The sequence below is a fragment of the Gracilinanus agilis genome, chromosome 1 (assembly GCF_016433145.1).
Source record: "Gracilinanus agilis isolate LMUSP501 chromosome 1, AgileGrace, whole genome shotgun sequence".
Taxonomy (NCBI): Eukaryota; Metazoa; Chordata; class Mammalia; order Didelphimorphia; family Didelphidae; genus Gracilinanus; species Gracilinanus agilis.
In genome coordinates, this window is record NC_058130.1 from 672616257 (window position 1) to 672638459 (window position 22203).

At 41.1% G+C, this 22203-nt stretch overlaps 1 protein-coding gene across 12 annotated transcripts in view; it reads right to left on the reverse strand.

Moving 5' to 3' along the window:
* MTSS1 (MTSS I-BAR domain containing 1) overlaps positions 1-18889 on the reverse strand; it is a 250052-nt gene extending 231163 nt beyond the window's left edge. For all 12 annotated transcript variants that reach the window (XM_044669124.1, XM_044669075.1, XM_044669103.1 and 9 more), the window contains exon 1: positions 18198-18889. In XM_044669124.1, the coding sequence (XP_044525059.1) occupies positions 18198-18269 (72 nt within the window). In that variant the 5' untranslated portion in view covers positions 18270-18889. The remainder of the gene's footprint in view (positions 1-18197) is intronic.
* Positions 18890-22203: the final 3314 nt, after the last annotated feature.

Consider the following 22203-nt stretch of genomic DNA (forward strand, 5'->3'; position numbering starts at 1 on the left):
CCCCCCCCCCCTTAGACTCACAGGGATCACATCCTGTTCTACCTTTGGGCCAACCCAAAGTAGGCTCCATGTTTAGTAAACAGACACTTTAAAACAATGAATAGTCATTGAAATAAATTCAAAGACTTCCTTAATGACCTCTGCTCAGCTGCATTAAACAAGGCTGGCCAAAACAAGTAGGAGCTTGAATACAAAACTCAGATCAGCAGAAGAAATAATCCAGGAGTCATTCTGGCATCCCTATTCACTGTCTCCTCTCTCAGGAGGTTACAGGACTAATTAGACCAAATTGGGCAGGGATGGGGGAAGGTTATATTTTTCCATCAGATAGGAAGGAGAATCTATACATTCTTCCCATTTCTCTCACTCAATGAGGTACAAAGAACTTAAGTGCATTTTACTAATCCTGACAGAGTTCTTTTAAAAGTTTTAAATATATATAATATGCATTATTTCACTTGAGCCTCCCTACAACTCAATGAGATTAGTAATATATATATAAATATATATATATATATTTCTTATAAATATAGTACTTGTAAAAAGGGGATATATATGTGTTCTATCACTTGTAAAGCCAGTTCTATCACTTGTAAAATGGGGACATATTTTTTACAAGTTTTTTACAAGTTTTTTACAAGTGATAGAACTGGCTTGGAAATATCAGAGGCAGGATTTGAACCAAGGCTTTCATAAACCCCGTCTAGCATTCTATCTCCTGGAGACTCAACAGAAAAGATAGGGTATGCGTTTTATATTTATTTACTATGTTATAATTATTAGTTTATAATTAATATATAAAACAAATGTAAATATAATAGTATTAAAACATAGTATAAATAAAATTAAATTATAGATAAAAATTATAGATAAAAATATGGAGAAATGTACCTACTACCTCTATCTCTGTAATTGAAAAGAAAAACATAAATTAAAGACTTTTTGATGGTTCTAAATAGTCTATGCTTATTCTTATTATTAAGTCTACTTATGACATAGAAGACCCTACTATGATTTTGGAGAGTTTGAAGATTAAAGACACGGTTTCAGATGGCATTTACAGGGTGTTTAACTCTAGTCAAGTCACTTCATCTCTCTGAATCCCCAGTTAATTCCTCATATGTAAAATAAGTTGCCCATAAGCCTTTATTGAGTGCTTACTACATGCAGGTCACTGTGTTAAAGTGCTAGACCCATAAAGAAAGGCGAAAACAGGTGATGAGGGCTTGAACTCAGAGTGGGGTGCCAGGAACGTATAGAAGAAGTGTTATTAAGCCCAAAAAACACAAATCAGACCTAAAGGTTGGACATGAGGAAGGAATGGGAAGGAGGAAACTAGTTAAACCCATCGCTGTAAGCCTGGATAACCTGGAGGATAGATGGTGGTAACAACAGTAACAGGAAAATTCAAAAGAGGGAAAAGTGGAGGGGAGACAATAACCAGTTCCATTTGGATTTACTGAATTTGAGATGTCTAAAAAGGCAATGGGTGACCTGAGCCTGGGTCTTAGAAGAGTGGGCTGAGAATCACCTGCATAACAACAACAGCCCTCTGGAGCTCCCAAGATCATCAAAATGATACAACATGGAGGGAAAAGAGAAGATGGCTGGGGGGGAAGAGCCTTGGGGAACACTCTTGGTTAGTGAGTATGATTAAGATGAAGAACTGGGCATAAGAGTCTGAGTTGCTGTCAACCAGCTAAGAAGAGAACCAGGGAAAAGTAATGTCAAGAAAATCTAGAGATAGTTATCCAGGAGAAGGAGGTAATTAACAGTGTCAAAGAATAGCCTATTAGACAAAAAATTAAATTTAAAATTTAATAATTAGGAAATAAATGGAAATGTTGGGGGAAAGCAGTTTCAATCGATTGATGAGGTCCAAAGCTTGAGAGCAAAAGGTCTTAGAAGCAAGCTAAGGAGGGGAAAATTGGTGATACTTTTATACAAACAGGCTTTTTCAAGGATAAGAGATAAAGGATGATGGTTCCAAGGGATGGCAAGCTCAAGTGATGGCTTTTTAAGGATGATGGAGAAATGGGGGTACGTGTAGACAGCTGGGAAGGAGCCAGTAGACAAGGAGATATTAAAGGGGAGAGAGAAGAAATGATAGCGGGGTCAGTCTGCTAGAAAAGGGGTGATCTAAAGAATATATAAAGGGGCTGGTCTCGTGGCAAGAAGGGTCGCCTCTTTAAGTCAGATAGGAAAGAAGATGAAGAAAGTGGGAGAAGATGCCTGAGTGATATGCTGAAGAAGAGGGGAGAAGATGGTGTTCTTATAGCACATGGCCTCAGTTTTTTGTTGTTGTTGTTAAAGGATGGAGCTATTTCTTTCACCACTTTCCTTACAAAATTGTTTTAAGGAAAGCACATCATTTAAATTTCATTTTTATTATTATCATCTTTACTGCTCCTTATATGTGAACCCTATTCTGAAGGGACTCATAACTGAGGCAGTATGGTATGATGGAAAAAGCATTGGAACTGGGGTCAAATTCCATCTCTGATACTTACTATCTGTGTGACTCTGGACAAAGCACTTGGCCATCCTTACACCTCAATTTCTTTATCTTTAAGCAGGGGGAGGTAGGAAAGGGCAGCACAATGGAACTAGACAGCTTCCATATCTAGAGTTATGATAAGGGTAAAATATGCATTCAAATGACTATAATACAAAGAAGAACAAAATATACTCCAAACAGAAAGCCAAAGTTAAATGGAAGCTCAAAAAAGAGAGAATGATCCTTTCTGTTTTAGAGGAGGGATGAGGGTAGAAAGGAAGACTTTCATGGAGAATAAATTATTTGATCTAGAAGATCTTGGCAGATGGGGCCTCGAGCAGCTACCTTAGGGTTCTTCTAGGCAGAGAAAATAGAAAAAGTCAATCTTAAGAGGGAAATGCCAGGCATACTTAAGTTAATAAAAATTAGCCAGGTTTGGCTGGAATATATGGATAAGTTTGAGAAGGAGAGCAATGGTAGATAATATTATTGAAAGATATGTTGGTAATAGAGAACAGAGGGCCTTTAATGTCAGACTAACGAGGAGGAAAAGTCACGATCAATACGAAGCATGATCAGATTGGCCGTCCAGAGACCAGCCAAGAAGCCATCTATCTTTTAACAGACCAAATCAAAGGTAAGAGTCCTACACTAGGGTGGTGGCCTCTGGAATGGCAAAGAGGAGACACACAGATAAGCAGAGAAGGGTGGTCATTCACTAGCCCAGAGCCTTTGCCTCTAACACCACCTCTTCCATAATAAGCATTAAAACAAATTTATCAATGCCCAGTGACATCATCATACCCACTTTCTCTTTACATACAGAAATAGTTTGCAAACAGAGAAAAGCAAATGCAAATAAACCCTGGCTACAAGTAAATGTTGCACTGAGCATAAAGAGGATTTATTCAGCTAGGAAAACTTAAAACTTTTGCACTGCCCACCCAGCTTCTACAATTATAAGTTCTAAAAATAATACTTATTGTGGGGGGAGGGAGACTACTTGAATTGTGTCAAAGACCATATTTTTTCATTCACTTTAAGATTTATATTCTCTCCCTCCTACCTCCTCTTCCTCAGCCCCAACAATGAGAAAGCAAGAAACACAAAGCCCCTTTGACAAATATGTATCATCAAGCAAAACAAATTCCCCCCAACTGGCCAAGTCCAAAAATAGTCTCAGTGTGCACTGTGAGAGTATCAGCTCTCTATCAGGAGGTGGGTAGGGGGCATGTCTGGAGTTAAGCAGTGTGGATCAGTCTTTCAAAGTTATCTTTCCACTATAGTTGTCAGAGCAATGACAAATGAGCACACTGGCAGGCAGCACTGCTAGTAATTAAGCAGCACTGTCCTCATAGATGCTAGCTAGAATACAAAGAAATGAGAGTAGGTAAACTAAGAATAAGGGTCTATCCTAGCCAGACACCTCACCCTCTCTAAGCAGAGACCAAGGGGCCCTTGTCCATCTTCCTCCCCAGATCACTAAAGTGCTCCTCCAGGGGAGAAAGAAATAGCAGACGTGGACAAAGAAAGCAATCTTGTTCAAACTCCTCAATCCCCAGCTGCTTGATAGATAAAGGTGATTCTAATCTACCTAATACTTCTTTAAAGTGCTTTCCAAATTCAGAGATAGAAAGCATGATTCAAAAGGCACTCAATTGATTTTCTACTCACTAACAGAAAAGGGAGAGAAGGGGGTGGAAAAGCACTTTGAAAATCTAACCAAGAACTCAGATGCCAAGTTTCAACGCAGGAAGAATTTCTCTCTCTCTCTCTCTTTTTTTTGGCAATGCCATCTAAGAGCACAGGTCCCTCTAATGGGCCTTCTGACTCAACTTTGACCGTGTCAAAATTAAATACCGAAAGCTTTTTTATTTTTTAATTTTCTAGGTCTGGACACAAAAAGCACAGAGTTCAAGGTAAGGCAACCAGTTCTCTTTGTAGTCATGTGAACTTTGGGTGAACTTATTTAATTCACATAATTAGAAGAAAGAGAAAAGCAGACTGTTAACAGCCACAATGGGTACCAATGTAAACCAGGAATATTTGGCCTACTTATCTTAAAAAAAAATTTTTTTAAAGGTTTTCCTAAGGTAGAGGAAAGAGAAAACTACACCCTGAGGGTCCCTCTGACTATGCTCTCTACAGCTTCAGAGATAAATGAGTGGGAGAAGCAGAGCTCTTATAGACCAGTGTTGGCAAACCTATGGCATGTGTGCCGGAAGGGAGGGATGCTCCCCTCCCCCTCTCCATGAGGACATTTCTCACATGACCCGCCCCTCTGCCCAGCAGCCTAATGGGAACGTTTCCTCTCTCCTCTGTCTGGGGTAAAGGGGGGGAGGGGCTCACATGTGGCAGTTTGGGCACTCGTCTCTAAAAGGTTCGCCATCCCTGTTATAGATCCTTCAGAGATCTTGGAAATAAAGGGAATCTCCTCTAATTAATTGTCCACTATTAACTAATCCTTCTCTCCCCTCCTCCTCAAAAATCCCCTCAAGAGTTTTCAAAAATATACCCCACCCCCCCGGGGCAGCTGGGTAGCTCAGTGGATTGAGAGCCAGGCCTAGAGACGGGAGGTCCCAGGTTCAAATCTGGCCTCAGACACTTTCCCAGCTGTGTGACCCTGGGCAAGTCACTTGACCCCCATTGCCTACCCTTACCACTCTTCCACCAAGGAACTAATACACAGAAGTTAAGGGTTTAAAAATATTTAAAAAAAAAAAAAGTAAAAAAATATATATATACCCCCCCCCACCCCCCCCTTTTTTTTTTTTTTTTTTTTTTTTTTTTTTTTTTTTTTTTTGTATTTTAAACCCTTAACTTCTGTGTATTGACTGATAGGTGGAAGAGTGGTAAGGGTAGGCAATGGGGGTCAAGTGACTTGCCCAGGGTCACACAGCTGGGAAGTGTCTGAGGCCGGATTTGAACCTAGGACCTCCCGTCTCTAGGCCTGGCTCTCAATCCACTGAGCTACTCAGCTGCCCCACCCCCCCCTTTTTTAATAAACATTTTCCTTTCAATTAATTCTAAGACAGAAGTGCAGCAAGGGCTAGAAAATCAGGTTAAGTGACTTGCCCAGAGTCACATAGATAGTGTGAGGCCACATTTGAACCCAGGCCCTCCCTACTCCAGACACTGATCTCTATCCACTGTTCTACCTAGCTGCCCCATAGACTCCCTATTTCTTTAAGAATTCTATTCATCGGTACCACTGGCTTCTAAACCCATAACCTTCTCCCACACAACTCCTGGCCTAACCAGCCCTTTCCATCCTGTTCTCATCAAACTCCATATCCTTGGCTTTGCTCACAGCATCCATCGCTCGTGTGCAGAACAGAGTCCTCACACTTCTGCTCATACAGTCCGAACACTAGAGAATCCTGGGAAAGGGAGAACTTTGGGGCATTTTCTAACAAAAATATCTCTCTGGCAAAGATAAGAGACAGGGAGAAATTCCTCAGAGAATGACTATGTGTTAGTATGAAAAGTTTGGTGGGCATTTATAAGTACATAAGTAAGATTAAAAATTAATATCCAAGGGGCAGCTGGGTAGCTCAGTGGAGTGAGAGTCAGGCCTAGAGACAGGAGGTCCTGGGTTCAAACCCGGCCTCAGACACCTCCCAGCTGTGTGACCCTGGTCAGGTCACTTGACCCCCATTGCCCACCCTTACCAATCTTCCACCTATGAGACAATGCACCGAAGTACAAGGGTTTAAAAAAAAATGAACAATAACAAAAATTAATATCCAATACTCCAAGTGCCATATTTTTATAAGCTTTATTAATAATAACTTGAAGTAGAGGAAAATGATAGCCTTAGCAAAGACAAGCTTCCCAGACCGCACAAGTGGGAGAAGAGAGCGAGCAGGTGGGCTTACAGCAAACTTATAAACAACACGTGAGGACGCAACATGGTGGAAGGGAAAAGGATTCTGGGTAATGTAATTCAGGGTACAAAATTTCTAATTACACAATACATATCTATGTGTTTCCATACATCTATTTGAAATACTGGATGGTCTCAAGCTAAACTGAGGCTCAGAGGGGCTCGACTTAAAGTTGAAAGTGCAGGAAGAGAATTTCTCTCTCCATTATGTCCCTTTTTTTTTAATGCCATCTCTCAAAGACCACTGAGTAAAATTCAGGCGTAGATAAGCCCTCAGAGAAAGGAAGTTAAAGAACCAAGGAGGCAGGAAACTGATTTCCACAGGCACTGCCCTTCTGGGTGGTCCAGGCAAATTGAGTAACTATGGTTGGTTCCTGAGATGTGACGTGTGAGAGCTAGTGGGTGGAGAAAAGAGCTTATAAATGGAGAAAGATGGGGGTCCTCTGGCTGGAGCGCGGAAGCTGAAGGAACCATTGTCAGAGATTAGCTTCAATCCATCACGGTGGCCAATAGATTAGCAAGCTAAATACCTCTCTTCCTCTTTCCTACCTTTCCCTCTCTTTACTATTACTTCTTTAATTTAATAAAGTTATTAAGCTACTAGCAGCCTCATAATTTTAATTATTACAGAAGGAACTTCAGAAATCATCAAGATCAACCCTTTCATTTAACAGATGAAGAAACTGAGGCACAGAGACATTTAGTGATTTGTCTGAGGCCACAGGATGACATGGAAGTCCAGTACAGCAAATCTAGGTCTTCTATACCTCTAAATCTGAGATTCTGCCCATTGGTCTCATCTGCCTTAACCATCCAACCACTGGCTTCCTTAATGCCCAACTACCAAGCGTTCACCCTGCTGTCTCTACATTAGTAAAGACAATTATGTCTTATCAGAATTACAATCTGCAGGTCTGAATTAAATTGTTTAATTAAAAATTAATTAATTAATAATAATAAATTAAATCATTTTCCGTTGGAAGAAATTAAATAACTCAACATTTCTGACCTCCTGAATACTAGGAAAGAGCCGAGTCTGTGCTATCAAAAGACAAAGGTCGGTGGGGGCAGCTGGGTAGCTCAGTGGATTGAGAGCCAGGCCTAGAGACGGGAGGTCCTAGGTTCAAATCTGGCCTCAGACACTTCCCAGCTGTGTGACCCTGGGCAAGTCACTTGACCCTCATTGCCTACCCTTACCACTCTTCTGCCTTGGAGCCAGTACACAGTATTGACTCCAAGACGGAAGGTAAGGGTTTAAAAAAAAAAAAAAAAAAAAAAAAAAAAAAAAAAAAGACAAAGGTCGGTGTCCCAGCTCTGCTACTTAGTGGCTATGTATCACTTTGGGCAAGTAATGTAATCTCTGAATTTTGTTTACTCATCTGTAAAAGGAGGATGATACTATTTGATGACCTTCGCATCACTGGTTCCTTGTGAAGCTCCTGTAAGATAATGCATGTCAAGTACTTTGTAAACTAGTAAAGAACTCTATAAAGGCATCAAAGGGGATCAGAGGCATCTCTGACTTGCTCAACTGGGGCATCTAAGCAAGGAGCCAGAGCTTTGGTCAAGATCCATGGGAGGGAATATGCTCGAGGTGCCTCGGATCAGCCGGGCTAAATAAATGCCGACTATCATTATTAATGTACTTTACTAGGAGCTGGGTAAGAGGCAAAGAAAAAGTTTGCAGTCTTTGCCCTCAAAAACTAAATAATTTAGTTGGGGATGGTAAAACATGCAAGCAGGCTAGCTCACAGGTTTATGAACCTTAAATCACTTCAGAAGAGGGAAGGGGGCCCAAAACACAGAATCATGGTTCGGGAGTCAAAAGGCCAGGATTCAAATCCCACCTCTGATACTTACTACCTTTATGACCTTGGACATTACATGTAACCTTGCTGGGCCTCAATTTTCTCATCTGTCAAATGGCAAGAATAGCCTCACTAGCCCCTAAGAGACTATCTGGTTTTATATATGTCATGCTAAATAGGGTGATTTGACTAGATGGCTTCCAAGGTTGTTTAGAAATCTAAATCCATGATCCTAAAATGAAGGGGGTGGATTCATTGGCCTCTCAAGTACCACTCAACTCTCGATACGCAAGAATCTCAAATGTGAGTTATTGTACTGCATAGAAAGATATATAATACAAATGAGATGATTAATCAGCCAGCAGGTCCTAAGTGCCAGGATACTACCACTTCTTCTTCTACTACAACTACTACTGCTACTACTTCTAAAACTACTACTACTAGGGGGCAGCTGGGTAGCTCAGTGGATTGGGAGCCAGGCCTAGAGATGGGAGTTCCTGGGTTCAAATCTGGCCTCAGACACTTCCTAGCTGAGTGACCCTGGGCAAGTCACTTAACCCCTATTGCCTGGCCCTTACCACCCTTCTGCCTTAGAACCAATCACAGTATGATTCTAAGGTAGAAGGGTTTTAAAAAAGAAAAAAAAAACCCTATTACTACCACATCAACAACAACAACAATAATAGTTAGTATTTTAAATATCAATGACAATAATATTAGTAATAGCTAGCATTTAAATCACTTATTATCACTTATATATCACTTATTCTACACCAGGAACTGTGCTAAATGCTTTGAAAATTGCATTCATTTGATTCTTACAACAAATCCTTCGAGGTACTCATGCTAATAAATAAATAAATGAATGAATGAATGAATAAATAAATGAATGAATGAATGAACGAATAAATAAATAGATTTTTTTTTTGTTTATTATCATCTCTATTTTAGAGATAAAGAAACTGAGGCAAACTGAGATTCTGACTTGTCCAGGTTCACACAGCTAGGAAGCGTCTGGAGCATAATTTGAATTCAGCTCTTCCTGCCTCCAAGACCAGCACTCTTATTAATCCACTACGCCATTTAGCTGCTTCTAATAAATGATGAAATCCCTGTCCTCAAGGTGCTTATATTCTAACTGGGGAAATAACCAGGATATATATAATAAGTACATAAAGAGAACTATTACAAGTTCATTTGAGAGGAAAGAATTTAGCAGTTGAAGGGATAAAGAAAAGAATAACTTCTTACAGAGAAAAAGGATCCATTAATTTATTTTTTTAAATATTTTAATATATCTTAATAGTATATATTGGTGATGGCAAACCTATGACACACATGTCAGCACTGACACGCAGCCACTTTTGATGACACACAGACACATACAGAAAAGTACGGGGTCACATGTCAAGGCTGAAGCATTTGCTGTAGTGGTGTAGACACGCTGTGCACTATAGATAACAATTCTACCTATATTAATTTACCTATTTTGGTTTATTAAATACAGTTATATATTATAATTATACATTTTTGTTATTTAAACTACAAATATTGCAAAATTATGTTTTTTTTTTCTCAAAGTGACACGCCACCCAAGTTATGCTTGTTTTTTTAGCGAATTTTGACACACCAGGATCAAAAGGTTGCCCATCACTGGTATATATTATAATTTAATTCAAAGTTATAAAACAATTTTAATGTATTTTAAATAACTTTCAATAAAATTAGTTTCCTTTGTCATCCTATGTATTTAACTTAAGGTATTTATAAGCATTATTATTATTTTTTTAAAAACTCTTACCTTCTGACAAGATGAAATGAGAAGGGGAAAAAAAAATATATATATATATACTCTTACCTTCTGCCTTAGAATCAATACTGTGTATTGGCTCCAAGCAGAAGAATGGTAAGGGATAAGCAATGGGGGTTAAGTGACTTGCCCAGGGTCACACAGCTAGGAAGTGTCTGAAGCCAAATTTGAACCTAGGACCTCCTGTCTCTAGGCCTGGCTCTCAATCCACTGAGCTACCCAGCTGCCCCCTATTTATAAACATTATTCTAAGAGGTCCACCAGATTTGCCAAAAGGGTACAAGACTCAAAAAAAAAAAAATCCAGTTTAAGAACCCTTGTTGTAGAAGATGATTCTTGAGTTAAGTCTTTAAGGAGACACCTAATAGTAGTCATGAAAGGTCTATGAAATGATCAGAGGATGGAAAAATTGGTCACAAGGATATCCTTCTTCATGTGAGCTACCTGACAGCTTAGTAATCATTAAGAATCTGTTTGTGAAACTCTGACCCACAGAGCTGATAGGTAGATGCTCCTTCCCAGGCTTTACCACACCAAAGATGGCACAGCTCTTACAAGCATAAATCCTAAACCACTTTAAAGCTACCCAAACACATGCTCTTCAACCATAAACCCCTCCATGGTTCCCTGCTATTAGTTTTATGGCCTTTTGCCCTGGCTGCCTTCCTCCCCCACTGGCCAAACCTTAGGAAGCTGTAAAAGTCTGGTCAAACACACACCATTTGCTATGGGAAACACCAACACTGGGCAGGCCCAGTACAGGGAATTTACAAGAGTCTGTCCTCCAGTCATCACTGATCAGTTTCATACAGGCCAGGCTGCCTACACGCCATGGTCTCCTGAGGCTTCATCCATCCTCTGCTTTTTTTTTTTTTTTTTAGTGACAATTTAAGAAAAGATTTGGTGTTAAAATTAAGAACTGGATCCAAAGAAAGAACTGTGGGAGCAGAAACACAGAAAAAAAACAACTGTTTGATCACATGGGTTGATGGGGATAGGATTGGGGATGTAGACTCTAAACGTTCACCCTAATGCAAATAGCAATACTATGGAAATAGGTCTTGATCAATGACACATGTAAAACCCAGTGGAATTGTGTGTTGGCTACAGGAGAGGGGAGGGAAAGAACATGAATCATGTAACGATGGAAAAATTTTCTTAATTAACCAATTAAAAAAAATTAAGAACTAGAAAAGGAAAAAAAGAATCACATGGAATTTGTGGCAAGTGCTGGCCCTAGAGTGGGGAAGATCTGAGTTTAAATCCAGTCTCTAATCCTTCCTAGCTGGGTGACCGTGGACAAGTCACTAAGCCTCTTTACCTCCACTGCCTTTAACTGTCAAATGGAGATAATAATAATACCGACCTGGAAAGGTTATTTCAAAGAGCAAATAAGATCCTATTTGGAAAGTGCTTAACCCATAGCAGGCACTGAATAAATGCTTGTTTCCTTTGGAAATGCAAGGAACAAGGCTGTGAGATCTCCAGGGACTTTGGGCAATTCCTCCTCCATCCCAACTTGTGACAAGAGAGACTGTCACAAGATGCTGCCAGAGGAGTTTTAGAGAATGGTCCTTTACTCGTTCTCACTCCAGTCAGAATTTTAGGAAGGGGATGTTGGAGGAAAGAAAGGAGCTGGTGAGGAACCCAACAAGGAAATCTATTCTGCTCGCTTGCAGGTACTCGCTCTTGGAAACTTGACACCCTGTCTAAATGGAGAGGTGGTTGGTGTGGAGACTTTTAGGAAAAATACATCAAACCACACCTTAGCCACTTTATATAACCACCAGACACAACACCCTAACCTTGTACAAAGTTCTCATTTCAACAGGAACAGTTTGGCTTCTGACATGACATGCTTTTTCTTGAGCAATGAGTGTGATGAAAGCATCTGATTTTGGTAAATCCTCCCCACCCCCTAACCCAGAGCACCTTTTTTTTAAAAGACAAATTAATAATTGAAGGAAGAAAAACATCAACCAGGTTAGCAACCTAGAGTTCAACTGAAAGATGACCCCCACCATTCCTACCTAACAGCTGCCTGAATATGATCCATTTTTTTTTTTTGCTTTCCCATTTTACTAAAAACTAAAAAACAAATGTGTTTGATATATTCAGATAGTCTCTCATTTGGAGTTATTTCCTCATCTGTAATAGTAATATTCTCACAACAACCCTGTCCAGCAAGAATTATTTTTATTTTACAGATGAGAAAACTAAGAAAGCGAGCTTTTCCAAGATTATAAAGCTAGTCATAATAATAATAATTATTATTATCACTGATATATCATTTTGTTTGGCAAATAACTTTAAAAAATATTTTCTTGGGGGCAGCTGGGTGGCTCAGTGGATTGAGAGCCAGATCTAGAAACAAACAGGAGGTCCTAGGTTCAAAACTGGTCTCAGACACTTCCTAGATGGGTGACCCTGGGCAAGTCACTTACCCCCTATTGCCCTGCCCTTACCACTCTTCTGCCTTGAAACCAATATATAGTATTGATTCTAAGATGGAAGGTAAGGGTTATATATACATGTTTGTATGTATGTATGTATGTATATATGTATTCTCATTTCATCCTCACAACAACCCTAAGAAATATGTGCTATTATTATCCTCATTTTATAGATGAAGAAGCTAAGGCAGACAGAAGTTAAGTAACTTGTCCAGGGTCATAGAGCTCGGAATAACAGCAACAATAATAACTAAGTTTCATATAACACTTTAAGCTTTGCAAAGCACTTTTCAAATATTATCTTGTTTTATCCTCACAACAACCCTATGAACTATATGCTATTATTTCTCCTCATTTTACAGATAAGGAGTCTAAGGCAGGCAAGTTAAGTAACTTGTCCAGGGTCAGATAACTAGTAATAGCAATAATAATAACTAAAATTCATATAACACTTTAAGATTTGCAAAGCACTTCACACATATTATCTCATTTTATCCTCACAACAACCCTGTGAACTATATACAATTATTTATCCCCATTTTACAGATGAGGAAATTAAAGCAGACTGAAGTTAAGTAGCTTGTCCAAGGTCAGACAGCTAGTAATAATAACAACAATAATAATAACTAGGATTCATATAATTCTTTAAGATTTGCAAAGCACTTTATAAATATTATCTCATTTTATCATTCAATTTGATTAAATCATTAAATCATTCAAATGAATTTATCTTTTAATGTGAAGTTGGTGCTATTGTTATCCCCATCTTACAGATGAGGAAACTAAAGCAGACAGAAGTTAACCTGTCCCAGGTGAGACACTAATCCGGATTTGAGACTCGGGGGTCTCTGCTTCCAGGCCTCTGTCCGCTTCCCCTCTTAGCTAACTCTGTAAAACGAAGAGCTGGATGAGAAGACGATGGCTAGAGTTCATCCTAGCTCGAACACTCTCATGTCCTAACACCTCGTATTCTGAAGTCCCTTCCGCATCTCAATCCAAGACCTCAAGCCTCCATGACAGACATCTAGGTGCTAGGGCACCCACTATTCCTCTTTAAGGGTTCTCCCCACATCTGACATGATGTCCCATAAGCCACCCTCCCTCCTGTCACTGAGCAAGAGAATGAGCTCCACCTGGGAAACGCTGACCTGGGAGGCAAAAGGCCTGGGACGGTGGGAGCTGGGGAAGAAGAGAAGAGAAGAGAGGGAGGAGAGAGAGCTGTCCTCCAGGGCTGTCCCACAGAGGGATTAGACTTTTCTTGTTTGGTCCCAAAGGGCAGACCCAGGAGGGAAGATTCCAACATAGGCTTCATTTCAGGTAAAATCCCAACCAGAGATGTCAAAAGTGGAGGAGGCCGCCTGGAAAGGTGCCAAGAGTTCCCCGTCCTTGAGGTCTTCAAGCCAGGGAGAAGGAGATTTGTCCTGTGTGTTGTTAAGAACGAGGACTGCTGTCTAATGATTAGCCTGCTTTTTCCCCTTTCCCCCTTTTCCCTTCTCTTTCCTCCTCCTATGTTTGTAATCCCTCTGATCCCTAATTCTACTTAGACTCTGAAGGTCAAGCATTTCGCACCCCTGAAGGTGGATAAAAATGATTTCCACCCCATGGTAGGGCAGATGCGGTAACATACCATTATAGTATGGCTCCATGTAATTTTCAAAGAAAATTTCATTTGGGGGACTCCTGTGTGATGGGATCCCTTCCATCTCTCAAATTCTGTAAAATATCAATTCTTCCATTTATTATAGGTTAGCTTGGACAAAGTATTTCATCTCTCTTTACATCCCTTTCCTTCCTTGTTAAATAGGAAGACTGGCCTAGAACATCACTAAAATAAATACCTTTTAGCTCTACAGTCAATGGACGGCACCTCTCTTCTCTCCTTTGAGCTCATCCATAAAAGACCATTTTAAGAAACTGAGGCACCAATTACCTGGCCTAGATCAAATGAGATCACATTGATTAAAAGTGCTTGGCACATATTATATAAATGCTTTTTCCCTTCCCTTTCCCTAGAGTGGAGACTGATTTGTAGTTTCCTCATCTCATTATCCAGCAGTCACTGACCAGGATATCAACAGAGGTAGGAAAGGAGAGAAAAAGAAAACTGCCTTTTCATTCATGCCAAACCAGTATTTATGGAACATGTGTGAAATGCCTGGCAATTCACTGGATTGTATGGAGGAGGAGGGATGAGACCCCAAAAGTGTAAGAGATAGGTGATTCTTCATCAGTCAGGACTTCACTGAAATCCCGTCACAAAAAAAAGAGGGAAATAATCTCTCTTGATCTGGTCCCCAAGTTTCTCCAGTTTTGAACAAATGGAGAGCAATGGCCTTGGAATTATTCACTTCAATCCTACAAAGAGGAAACTTACTCCCTTCCTGTGCTATTAATGACATTGCCATACATTTTTGGAGAGAAGGATGACATTATGGAAGCCACTGCTTAATGATTTTCCTTCCGTGACTATCAGGTCAGAAAGCATTTCTAATATTTTTTTCTTTTAAAAATGTATCCATCTATACTATAATCATGAGTTACCACACTTGCCCGACAGTGGGTTCGAAATCATTTTTATTGCCCTTCAAGGGTGCAATGCTTGTCCTTCAAAGTCTAAACAGAAGGGAGATCAGAGGTGTTATAAACACATTCTAGGAAGGAAAAGAAAGAAAAGAAAAAAAACAAAGCAGGCCATTAAATAGGCTGAGCTACAGATCCAAAAAAATCAATTTCTTGTTACCATTTTTTATGCAGCGTAAATAGGTCTATATATACAATACACTTTCAGCATTTTATACTATAGGACTAAGAATTTGGAAATTTTCTTTTAAATGACTATTTATTAAACTTTAATCCAAGAAAGAATCTTGGTGGGGAGGGGGAAATACTCAAAGAAAATCCTCAGTGTTTCTCTCTACAAAGGTCTCCTACAAAAAATACATTTGGAAATCATTCTCCTTTTCTTCCCCTTTCTAGTCTCCTCCAAATGAGAACATGAAATTCTGCAGAGTCCAAGGTAGTATATGTTTATCTCACACTTTGACTGTAACTTGCTTTTTAAATGCTATACTGAGGGTGGGGGGGAAGTATTATATGACCCTTCAAACTGAGTGCCACCTTCCAACAGGATGTTGGAGAAAACCTACTAAATTCAAAAGGGAAACAGCCCAGTGACCACAAACCGTAAATCTACAGCTGAAAGGGAGTGAAATAGAGGATTCTTTATGTTCCTCAAGAGCCTGGCAGGGGCAAAGAATGGGACGTTAGCCCCCAAGGAAGGATCCCCTCAGAGGATGCTCCAGGAGAATAAACAGGAGCTTGGCCCTACAGATCACCTAATGTTCCAACAAGATTCCCCTATAAGAAATTTTGGATGGGAACTGGTGAATGGGAGGAACCAAGCCCTGATTCTGGATTAAAAAGAACAAAGACAGGGGGAAAAGTCCAGATGTGAACACTCCCAGATTGCGGTGGGTTGGCTAGGGCAGGGAAGCAGAGGGTTCTAAAAACTACCCATTGACTGGAAACACCCATCTAGCTCTCACTTCACAAAGTAAAAACTCAAAACCCTTTCCCAGTAATTAAAAAATCCCTCTGACTCAAATATACATTTGGCTTGGCAAGAGGGCGAGGTGGTTTGCATTGAATATATGTATGTGTGTATAAATTTGTGGGTTTGTAAACATAGGCACATACATTCACCTATTTCAGAGTGGAGCATGACTCCATCTCAATCTTTACCCCCCAAAAAAACACTTTAAGAAATATAAAGAGCAAAAGAAGACTGGGAGGAAAGAGGTGGCCTTTGGAAGGGATTATAATACCTCTCATTCAAAGATCTGGAGTCAAGGGGTTCCAATTGGAATCTCAGCTTGTGTGACCTTGGACAAGTCACTTAACTTCAAGGCTTTAATTTCTTAATCCATTAAATTAAGGGTTTAAATTAAATCCCTCCGAGCTCTTTTTATCTATGAGTCTGGAACTAAAATAATTTCTAGCAGAGTCTCTCTGCAGATTCCACTCTGAAAACAAGAGTCCCCCTGCAAAGTCAGATTCCCAACAAGATGGTTTGGGGGTTCTCTTTTAGCAAGAAAAAAAAAAGGGGGGGAGCAAGGTTAAAGACACCATAAGGGGAGAAAGGATCCCAAGCTCCCTGTGGGGTGGTGCTGGGGGGGGGGGGGGGGAAGAGGGGGAAGGCCTGTGTGTTTTAAGGCTGGGCTGGGGGAGTGTGTCTGAGTGTATGTGGAGGCTGGGGGTTGGGAAGAACCCTCTTTGGCCTCGCCGAAGTCCACTCGGCTGAAATGGGCTCTGGCCAAAGCTTTCCTCTTCAGGAGACAAAAGCTGGTCTCGGGAAGGCACAAGAGCCCCAAAGAGGGGCATCGCAGCATACACACACACCCACGCACACGCAGAGCTTTCCAAACCTGCCTACTCTCCGCAGGAGCCCTACTTTTAATTAAACATGACCCACCCAAAGCTGTTGAGGCAAAACAAAGTGGACTACAGCCAAAGAACTAACTCGCTAAACACAGATTTGAAATAATAATACGAACAATAATAATACCCATCCCACCCCACCCACAACGCCTAGAAGCATCCCCTCTGCAGCTGGCTCTATTTGGAGGCGTTGAGCAGGGAGGACTGTCAAGAGACTTCTTTCAAGGGCTCTCAAAAGCTCGGGTTGGCCACCCTTTCCAGGGGAAAAAAAAAGAGCCAACCATATTGTCCTTCAGTCCTTTTCATGTACAGGGTAACCTTTAAAGTGGTTACATCAGACTAGGAGCGGTCTTTCTTTAAAATAAAAACGGGGCTGGGTGGGTTGGAGACACTCGCATACAGCCTGGAAAGGAGAAGCCCTTTCTCCTTTCTTTCTTTTTTTTTTTTTTTTTTTTTTTTTGGAGCGGGGTGGGGGGGAGAGGTGTGAGAGGAAGAAGACCTTGGGGAGAAGGATAGTAAAGGTCGCACTGGGAACTTTTGTAAGACTCCCAAGGGGAAAGTGAGGGTAGGAATGCCTACAGCACACACACACACACACACACACACACACACACACACACACACACACACACACACACACACACACACAACGGATTAATTACCCAGCTAATTTGCTTGTCTCCAAGAAAGACAAAATGGCAAGCTTTTTTCCCCTTCATTCCTCCCACCACAGGGTCTCGGTAGGTAGGACCCGGGCAGTGTCACCAATCACCACCCCGCTAGCTATCCTTCTCCTCCCTCCATCACAATCAGCAGCTCCCATTCCTCCGGGATACAGATTCGGTTTGCAGGTGATTGCCTGCCTTGCCCTCCCCTAAGGAGTCCGCGCGCTCACTTGGTCCTTTTCAAGTGCCAGAATGTAAAGACAATAGGAAAACTTGGAGCCGGGGGAAGCGAGCGCAAGTATCCGAGGTGGGGCAAGGGTGGCACGGCTGCAGTCCCATTCAGACAGCCCCTAGGCTCGGAAGGTGAACCCTCGTAGGGGGTTAGGGGCCACCCTTTTCAATTACACTCATCGTCCGGCGGGAACAGCTTAAAAGAGTAGAACCTCGCCCGAGCTCGTGCAGGTGCGGAAAGGAAGGCAATGGGACGGATTAGGGGGTGGAGGGGGCTTTCTGTGTGAGGATAAAAGGATGTGTCACCCGGCGGGGATGCAATTGCTCCAGCGAAGAGCTCCCGGCGGGGGTAGGCAGGGTAGTTAGTGGGGGGGAACGCTTGGCCACCAGCCCCGCTCCCTAATTCTTACCTTCATGTCGCTGATAATGGTCTGGAAGAGCCCTCCCAGAGCACTGCATTCCTTCTCAATCACAGCCTCCATTTTCCCAGCTCGGGCGGACAGACCAGCAGCGAGAGCGCTTCAATTCCACGCCGCCTCCGGCTGCTACTCGCTCAGCCCCGTAGGGTTGGGACTGGGGTGCTTTTTCAACCCTTTTGAAGTGATTAAAAAAAAAAAAAAAAAGCGAAGGGAGAAACCACCGGGTGACTTAAAACCTCTTCCGCAAGAGAAGGAAAAGGGGGTAACAATCAGAGATCTAATAATTATTTTTAAAAAAATGAAAACCCAGTTCTTTGCTAATGCTTATTCCCTACATGCACCGTCTAAAGGCTCCTAAGCTCGAGAAGGACCAGAGATGGAAAATCAAGCGACTATTCTTCCCCACAAGGGTAACAGCAAAGCCCATCTTGTTGCACAGGCAGTCACCCCCTGATTCGGGATCAACTCCATTCAAAAATAATAATGCTTTTTGAAAATAAAAATAATAAGGGTACTAATTCCAAAAGGCTTTTCGGGTGCCGTTTGAAGGTAGAACGGCCCCAGTTCGCAGTCTAAGGCGATCTGCGGCTTTTGTAACCCCGGGGACTCTCCTGGTACTGCGCTGGAAACCCGCCCCCCTATTCACGCGGATCAAGCAGCCGCTCCCCAAACCGGCTCCTGCCCCTTCGGCTCCTGCTCTAGCACTGGCTTGGGCTCGGCTCCGCCGCCAGCCAGACGTTCCAAGAGGCGCACGCGCGCGCTCTCGAGGCTCGCCGCCGTGCGGGGGTGAAGGGGCCCGTGCTTCGCTGGGCACAGCTCTGCCTGCTCGGGCGGGCGGGGTTTGGAACGTTGGCCCGGGAGGCGCGCGCGGGCTCCCCCTGCAAAGGAAGGGAGCGGCTGCGCCAGGAGTTAGAAGCTAGCGGGATGTGCACGCTGACCCCCTCCCTCTCTCCCTCGGTTGGGGCGGGGGCGAGGGGGAGGGGGCTCACTTTGGGGCGGATACTCCGCCCCCCTTCCCCACCTCCGGGGCACCTTCGCCATGTAAAACTGTGCCCTAGGCTGAGTTGGGGTGGGGGCGGGAATTGTCACCATTTCAAACAAACAAACAAACAAACAAAAACCCTTGGGCTCCACCTCTGTGTGAAATGCACCAGCTCCGGGAAATTGCATGCTAGGCAGTTCAGTGAGGTTGCATTGGTCTTCAGGGAAGAGGCCTAGTTTGTGATGTCATGACTGCAATGCCAAGTCACGATTGCAAATTAGGTGATGATAGATAGATAGATAGATAGATAGATAGATAGATAGATAGATAGATAGATAGATGACATAGAATGTTTTATCCATAACTTGCATATTATGTTACATATTCTATGCACATTACATACATTTTAAATGTATTTTAGATATAATTTTTCTATTGCATATTATATCTAATTTGCAACTGACATGCATGCACACACATATATAAATACATTTCTATTTTATATGTATGTGTATATATACATAGGTGCACATACAACTATATATACATGTGTGCATATAAATATGTGGGTCAGTGCATGTGTGTGAATGTGTACACATATATGTGCATTTACATATGTTAGAGATAAATATATACGTATCCATAAATGTATTGTGTATGCATATGTGTGTATATACATATATATACATATATATGTATGTATATTGCAACCAAAGACAAAGAGGAAGGAGTACTCCCCAGTGAGCCCCTGCATCATGATGCTGCATGGGAGGGAGTGTATCAGGACCTGGAAAGTCTGTTGATCTCACATTGTGACACAAATTGCTGGGGCGCTGAAGCCTGGGACCTGCAGGGTTTCCATGACAGCACCAAGTGGGGAAGAGGGCAGTCTAGAGCCAGACCATGATTCTCTCAGAGAGCAGAAAGTCCCGACACTCTTCCTTGTATCCCCAGGGCTTACAGAGCACAATGACTGGCACATAGTAGGTGCTAAATACATAGGGATCGATTTTAGAGAGAATTTCTGTATATAGCGCTTAGGGTCTACTAAGCAATTTCTATGGATTATTTCTGGATTTGGAGTTGGAGGGTCTAGTGAGTTAAAAATCTCCTTTATTGATAACCCTTAGGCAGGAGGGTGTCCCTGGACCTCATTTATCAATAAAATAAGGACAGAGAAGGGTCATAATGGATGGCTCTTTCTAGGTCTAAAGCTATGATTCAATTTAACAAACATTTATTAAATGCCTGTTGTATGCCAGGCATAGGCTAAGAGAAGGCTCCCTGCCTTTGTGGAGCTTCCATGCAATTGGGTGAAAATAACACATACCTGTGGAAGGAAATACAAAATAATGATCCTAGTGGATGCAAGTATCATTTTGCCCATTTTACACCTAAGGAGGCCCCATTTGAACCCAGAACTTCCCGTCTGTGTCTCACACTCTACCCACTGAGCCACCTGGCTGGGGTACCATTCCAGACACCTGAAGACCTCTATCATCTCTCCTGAGCCTTCTCCAGGCTACATGTTTTCTGTCCTTCAATGGACTATGCCGAATCTGGAGCCTAGAAGACCCATGTTCAAATGTAACTTCAGATACCTACTACCTGGGGGACCTCTGTCTGCCCCAGTTTTCTCAACTGTAAAATGGGGATAATAATAGCCCCTTCCTTGCAGGTTGTTGTGAAACTCAAATGAAGTAAAGTGCCTGGAAGGCTATGCCCAGCACGGATCCATGTTCTTCCTAAAACCTGGCACCTAGAACTGAGCATGGTACTCTGCTAGGAGTCTGACTAAGACTGAGATCAGCAGGACTCTCACTTCCATATTCATCTAACCATCAAAAACTGTGCCTTCCTCTCAATTCAGCTCAAAATGGAATTGGCATTTTAGGCTGTCTCACATCAGTCTGATGATTAACTTTGAATTTTCCACCAAAAGGAGGAAAGGAAAGGGAATAACCTCCTTTTGCCTCAGGTTCCTCGTCAGTAAAATGGGGACAATAAAAACACTTTCCTCTCAGGGTTGTTGGGAGGATCAAATAAGATAATAATTGTAAAGCACCTGACACAGCACCTGACACCTGCAAAATACTCAATAAATGTTAGTTATGACCATAGCACCACCTTCTAGATGCCAGACTCTTTGCTAAGTGAGGTAGATGCTGTAGTTATCCCATTTTTCAGTTAGGAGAATCAAGACAGAGATGAAGTGACTTGCTCAGGGTTGCACAGCTAATAAGTGACTGAACCTAGATTTGAACTCAGAACTATCCTTACTCCAAGCCTCAGACTCTAAAAACCCCAGCACTTTTTTCTCATGAATTGTCAAGCTGTGCCTCCCCTAGGAAGGCGTGTGGAATAACAGTCAATGATTTAGAGAACGAATGACTGAATGATTGATTGAATGAATGAATGAAAGAAAAAATGACTTAAGAACTTGCTTATTTATTTATTATTATATATGATTAAATGTATTTATTTTTCCAATATTTTATATAGAAATAATACATTAAATACATTATTGCATTATAATATGTTAAGTATATTGTTTATTATTATATACAATATATTAGATATATCAATATAGTATATGCAATAATATATTAAACATATTGATATATTATTTATTATATAATGTATTAAGCATATTGTTTATTATTATATAATATTACATTGAATTTATTAGTATTTAATAATATATTAAGTATATTATTTATTATATACACTGATATATTAAGTCTATTGATATATTATTTGTTATATATAAAGTATATTGTTTATTATATAATATATTGAATTTATTGTCTATTTTAATGATATATTAGGTGTATTATTTATTATTATATACAATATGTTGTATATATTATTATATAATAACATATTTATTATTATATACAAGAATATATTATTATATTATTTATTAAGGACTTGCTACATACCAGGAACTGTATCAATAATGAAAGCTGGGCAGCTGGGTAGCTCAGTGGATTGAGAGTCAGGCCTAGAGACGGA